Consider the following 6,608-nt stretch of genomic DNA (forward strand, 5'->3'; position numbering starts at 1 on the left):
CCTGTGCCTGAGTTTGAGGCTGATGCAAAGGTGTATTTTTGGGGGGTGGGAATTATTATCTTTCCAACTGCGATGGAAAAGTAGTCGGGGGCCAGAAAAGGGGATACTAACTGCGTTTAACTTTTGCCAGTGTGGTTGTGGTTTGTAAACTGGGTGGGGGATGGGTTTGGCTTAACCTTACTAAGTGCCTCCCACTCCCCAGCATGAATAAAAACTGTTGATGAACCAAACTCTCAGGGAGGGAGAAAAAGGTGTATACAAAAAAACATTTTTTTCAGTGGACTGGTAGACATCCAGTGAATTGGACACAGATTCAAGATCTATAACGGAGCATTGGGAGAGGTTACAAGGAGAGAACGAGAGAGAGGGAACGGGGAAAAAATGGACTGGGTATCAAATTACAATCCTTTTTCTCTGTCACTTCTCTGGCACGTAAAAGTGGGAGTCGGGAGGCAAGTTGTTTGAGATCACGCACGTTCTTCGTATAAATCAAATGATTTGCATTTTCCCCCCGTGGGCTTTGTGTTTTCAGAGTGTTTAAAAAAAACGTCTCAGTGACTTTGGAGAGAGAATTGGGGAATAATCAAATCCCAGTCTGCAGCCGGCGGAGTCTGGAATGAGTTGAAACTGACGCGATGGCATTCGCTGCAAGTTGGGAAACTGACACATTTTCTGGGACAAACAGAGGCAGGGAAAGAGGCCAATAACCAATCGGAAGAAGTTTCGAGTGGAAGGGGATTAATTCCCCGCTTTCAGAGAGGTGAAAATTAAAGTTCGAAGATAGGCAACGGGGTGCGCGTGTGTGGAGAGGGTGAAGATTTCTTTCAACTTTGCAACTGGAAGTCTGGAAGAATCAAGATGTCTACCGGCTGGCAGTCTTTTGTTAAAGCGGCTACAGTCTCCCTGCTTTTACTCTGGACCTTCCTGGAGCTGAGCGGCACTAACCAAACGTTTCCCCACGACCGCTGCAAAAAAGTATCGGACTGCGAGCCCCTGAGATACAATACATGCATGGGTTCGGTTCTACCTTACACCCACACATCGCTCGCTCTGGCTGAAGACTCCAACACCCAAGAAGAGGCTCACAACAATCTGGTCCTCTGGTCAGGTATTGCACTCAAACCCCTTGTATTATCAAAGCAAAACGCATTTTTTTTTGGAATTGTATATGATATTAAACAAGTAGAAAATATTTTCAGTCCCAGAAGGGTATCCCCGTTTCCTTTATTTTGTACCATTTTAGCGGAACGCAGAACTTGAGGAACATCCAATGCACTTCCAACAAGATTGTCTAAGGAGGGAGAGAGTTGAGTTGTTGTTATACTTCTTCCCGTGTGATAACTTGGGTGGTATACCCGTCCTAAAGCCACAGTAGATTCTGAGATCCTATCAGCAGCAATAAAGTCCTGTACACTCTCATCCTTCTACCCCACCACTGATAATTGTGCCTTCAGTTGCCTAGGCCCCACATTCTGGATTTCAGCTCTTGCCCCTCCAAACTTAATTTTTTTTATCCTTTGCTTAATATCTGGGGTTTTTTTTTAGCAAACGTTTGGCCATATGCCCTCATATCTCCATGTGGCTTTGTATGTTTGTTACAGACCCATTGAATACTTTGGAGAATTTTACTATGCTAAAGGGACTGTACAAATGCAGCCTCTGAAAGCTGTTTCAAGCCTACAGTATTATAACTCCAATATTAAATTTATATTAGGTTAACACCTCTTGTCAAATCCAAAGCATAGGTGAAGATCAAAGTACAGGCAAGTAAGGGAGGCATGGTTCAGTCCAGTTTGCTTTATTGTTGATGAAAGTTAATTAAAAATCTAATCTCCCTGTTCATTAACAACTGTGACTTCTATTTATATACTCTGATTAATATAGTATAAATATCAAGAAACACTTCAAAGGAGAGGAATCAGATGAAAATTGTTACTGAGCCAAAGAAGATGACATTAGGATAGTTGACTAAATTTTTGCTCAAAAAGGTAGATCTTAAAGGAGAGGAAGAGTAGTTTAGAGATGGAAGCCTGGATGACTCAAGGCTTGACTACCACAGTCTGATGAAGGAGAATTAGAGGAATGCAGATTTCTTGAATAGATTTAAAGCCAAAAGAGATTACAGATTTTTTTTTAAAAAGGGGCAAAACCAGGGAGGGATTGGAGCATGTGAAAGAGCATTTTAAAACAGAAGCATTAGGGAATTTGAAGTCATTGTGAGTCAGCAAGTGCAGTTCCAGTGACAGAGTGAGACTGGTTTGACGAGAGATGTAACCATGTAGGGAACAATGGCACCACTTTGTGCACAGTGAGCTTCCACAAACTGCAAGATGATAACATTGTGATAATCTGTGGTAATTGTTGAGGGGTAAGTATCGCCCAAGACATCAGGAGAACACCCCTGCAATTCTTGTAATTAGCATCATGGGATTTTTTCATGACAACTGGGACATTAGGTAGGGCTTTAACATCCTAGCTGAAGAGCAATCTACATATCATTTCACTCATGATTCCTATATAGGATTTGTTCTCCAAATTTGTGACCTCATTAAGAAAATTCAATTAGACAGACATGACTTGCCCTTCACAAATCTATGATGACACGGTTTGATCAGCTCATACTTGTTCAAATGCTTAGTCATTCTGTCCAGGGCAATAGATTCCAACAACATTCCCATAAGTAAATTGTACAGTTTACACAGCACACATACGGGTTTTTCAAGCCTAATTATTGTGTTGGTGTTCATATTCCACAGACATCTACTCCCATTCTATCAACTTAAACGCTTCAGCATTGCTCTCTATTCTCTTTTCTCTCATGTACTGCTAAGGTCCTGGAGAGTATTGTTGAACAAAGAGACCTTGGAATGCCGGTTCATAGTTCCTTGAAAGTGAAGTTGCAGGTAGATAGGACAGTGAAGAAGGCATTTGGTATGCTTTCCTTTCTTGGTCAGAGCACTGAGTATAGGAGTTTGGAGGTCATGTTGCGACTGTACAGGACATTGGTTAGGCCACTTTTGGAATGTTGTGTGCATTTCTGGTCTCCCTCCTATCGGAAGGGTGCTTTGAAACTTGAAAGGGTTCTGAAAAGATTTGCAAGGATGTTATCAGGGCTGGAGGGTTTGAGCTATAGGGAGAGGCTGAATAGTCTGGAGCCGTTTTCCCTGGAGCATTGGATGCTGAGGGTTGACCTTATAGAGGGGCATGGGTAGGATAAATAGACAAAGTCTTTTCCATGGGGTGGGGGTGTCCAGAAATAGAGCGCATAGATTTAGGGTGAGAGGGGAAAGATATAAGAGACCTAAGGGGCAACCTTTTCATGCAGAGGGTGGTACGTATATGGAATGAGCTGCCAGAGGAAGTGGTGGAGGCTGGTATAATTGCAACATTTAAAAGGCATTTGGATGGGTATATGAATAGGAAGGGTTTGGAGGGATATGGGCTGGGTGCTGGCAGGTGGGACTAGATTGGGTTGGGCTATCTGGTTGGCATGGACGGGTTGGACCAAAGGGTCTGTTTCCTTGCTGTATATCTCTATGACTCTATAAGCCTTATTACTTTCTCCATCTGTTGCTTTATGCTTCAGATCAGAACTTCTAAAATGGTGAGTAATGTGAACAGCATCTTTCGGAATAATTGCAATGCCGTATTCTCCTCTTGGAATATAGAAGGTGCTGCTCTAAAATGTTCCCATTCAAATTCTGTAAATAATGTGAGTAGATGAGTAAACCTCTCATTTCTGCGATCTTGCATTAGAGTTTACACTTTTGATGACAATCTCTCATTCAACTCCATCTTCCTCTTTATTTTCCTATCCAGGATTGAGGAATGCTCCAGGCTGTTGGAGTGTGATTCAACAGCTTTTGTGTGCTGTCTACATGCCAAAATGTGAAAATGGGAAAGTGGAACTACCTGGTCAGATTATGTGTCAAATCACCAGAAGCCCCTGTGCCATTGTGGAGCGAGAGAGAGGCTGGCCTGACTTCCTGAAGTGTTCAAATGATCGATTTCCTGAAGGATGCCTGGTAAGTTTGAGGGTCAGCCAAAGCAAAGAATAATCCATGCACAGGTTGAATTCCAGCACCAACTGAAATGTTTGTGCCTCATCCCTTCCTTGCAGCTCCCTCAAGCAGTGGTTCTTCATGTTTGAACTGCTAGACTCGATGCATTAACAAACTTTTCTTTGGAGGGAAGTGATGAGTGTTGTGGCGGTAGCAGAGTAGTAGATTCACTAAACTAGTAATCCAGAGGCCCAGGCTAATGTCCATGGAACACAGATTCAAATCCCACCACTGCAGATACTGGAATTTAAATTCACTAAATATGTCTGGAATATAAAGTTAGTTTCAGTGTGCATGACCATAACAATTATCATTGTTTTTTTTAAAAGAAACATCTGTTTTAGTAATGTCCTTTAGGTAATGTCATCCTTACCTGGTCTAGTCCACATGTGACTCTAGACCCACAGCAATGTTATTGACTCTTGACTGCACTCAAAAATGGACTAGCACACCACTCAGTTTGAGGGCAGTTAGTAATGTACAACAAATGCTAGGCTTCCCAGCAATACTCACTTCTCATAAAAGAATAAAAGGAAGAAAAAGACTACAGCAACTTGTTGAAAGGTGGTGAGTGGGAGTAGAGATATCATATAGGATCATTTCCGTATACAGGCACACACTCTCTCCAGCAGAAGTAATTGAGCAAACTATCAGTTTTGGAATGTATTGGCACTGAGTTGGGTTGGTGCATTGAATCCTAATAGGTTGCCAATTGCCATCTTGTCTAAATACAGGGTTTTGGCGTGTGTGGAGGTGGGGGGAATGTCCACAAAGGATGAAGGTAAATTTAATTACTTTAAAATTCTTTCTTTCAGAATGAAGTTCAGAACATCAAATTTAACAGCTCTGGTCGGTGTGAGTCCCCTCTGGTACGTACAGAGAATCCCAAGAGTTGGTACGAGGATGTGGAAGGATGTGGAATCCAGTGTCAGAACCCGCTCTTCACAGACAATGAACATGATGCCATGCACATCTATATCGCTGTCTTTGGATCCATTGCCATTCTGTGCACATTCTTCACATTGGTGAGCAATGCCCTTTAATTGGGTATGGCTGCAAAAGCAACCTGAACCCATTCGCACTTCATTAGACAAAGTAAGAATAATATTATTGAATCAAACAACAGCTTTCATGGTTTTATTTTTGTTCTCCTCTGAATGAAGCTAAGTTTCATAAACATATATGGGTAGATTTTAAATCCTTGTAGCCTGACAATGCTATGAGGAGTCGAGAGTGTAGTGCTAGAAAAGCACAGCAGGTGAGTCAGCATCCAAGCATCAGGAGAATCAATGTTTTGGGCATAAGCCCTTCATCAGGAATGCTAAGAGGAGGCTCACTTCATTTTGAGAGTGAACATGCTAGTGGAAAAGTAGATCTAGAGTTGGAGCAAGGCAGTTGTCCATATTTTTGCTCCAGCAAAATAATTACAGTTGGTTCTGCTATAATGCGTGTTTCTTTAATACGAAGTGGCTAAAATGTGATTGTAGAATTTAGACCATTATTTGTAGAACGCAAACTTTTCTTACCTGTATTGGTTATAATGTGATTCTGGTCCCATTGGTTTAAATGGTGCTGCTACTACGCGATTTTCTTATAATGCAAGATTGTTCAGGAATAGAACTATTGTGTTATGTCAGAACAGACTGGTAACAAAACGGTAAACTTTATTCATACAATCAGCTGCACTATCAAACAGGATAGAACCCACAAATGAATGTTCTACCCAGTGATCTTTCAAAATGGTGGCGGCAATCCTATTTCTGACCCCAATTGTCCTATTTAAAGGCTGACAATCCAAAGTAGATGAGCGTTTTGGGTTTTCACCAGTTCACCCATGGAGTGAGAAGGTATTCAGACAAAGTTACTAGGAAAGAGAGGGTGTTTCACAGTGGGGCAGAAGAGAGAGATTGATTATGCCAACAGTGCCTGTATTTTGCAGCTGAACTCAATTCAAAATAGAGCTCCTATAAAAGATATTATATTCACCATATTGAGTTTGATTTTTGAGAAGATTCGGAGCTCATGTTGAGGTTGAGGTTCAGGTTTTAAGTTTGCTCGCTGAGCTAGCAGGTTTGTTTTCAGACATTTTGTCACCATGCTAGGTAACATCTTCAGTGAGCCTCCATTGAAGCGCTGTGTTCTGTCCAGCTTTCTATTTGTGTCTTGGTCTGTTAAGGTGGGTAATAGCATTTTCGCTTCTTCTTCTCAGAGGTTGGTAAATGGGGTCCAAATCAATGTGTTTATTGATTTGCATGATATTTTGTAAATGACATTCGTAAATGCAAGGACTGTAATAAACACTACATCAGACAAATAGGCAGAAAACTCATCGGCAGGATACATGAACACCAACTAGCCATCAAAAAAAACATGGCCCACTAACATTAGTATCCTTACATCGAGATGAAGAGGACACCACTTCGACTGGGACAACACATCCATCCTAAACAGAGACACACATGGGAATTCCTAGAGGCCTGGCATTCAAACCGGAACTCCATCAATAAACACATTGATTTGGACCCCATTTACCAACCTCTGAGAAGA

At 41.6% G+C, this 6,608-nt stretch overlaps 1 protein-coding gene across 1 annotated transcript in view; it reads left to right on the forward strand.

Moving 5' to 3' along the window:
- The first annotated feature begins 264 nt into the window (after positions 1 to 264).
- smo (smoothened, frizzled class receptor) overlaps positions 265 to 6,608 on the forward strand; it is a 39,352-nt gene continuing 33,008 nt past the window's right edge. Inside the window, exons 1-3 of the mRNA XM_043713986.1 lie at positions 265 to 1,108; positions 3,820 to 4,025; positions 4,877 to 5,086. Of these exons, the coding sequence (XP_043569921.1) occupies positions 859 to 1,108; positions 3,820 to 4,025; positions 4,877 to 5,086 (666 nt within the window). The 5' untranslated portion in view covers positions 265 to 858. The remainder of the gene's footprint in view (positions 1,109 to 3,819; positions 4,026 to 4,876; positions 5,087 to 6,608) is intronic.

Source organism: Chiloscyllium plagiosum, chromosome 23 (genome assembly GCF_004010195.1).
Source record: "Chiloscyllium plagiosum isolate BGI_BamShark_2017 chromosome 23, ASM401019v2, whole genome shotgun sequence".
NCBI lineage: Eukaryota > Metazoa > Chordata > Chondrichthyes > Orectolobiformes > Hemiscylliidae > Chiloscyllium > Chiloscyllium plagiosum.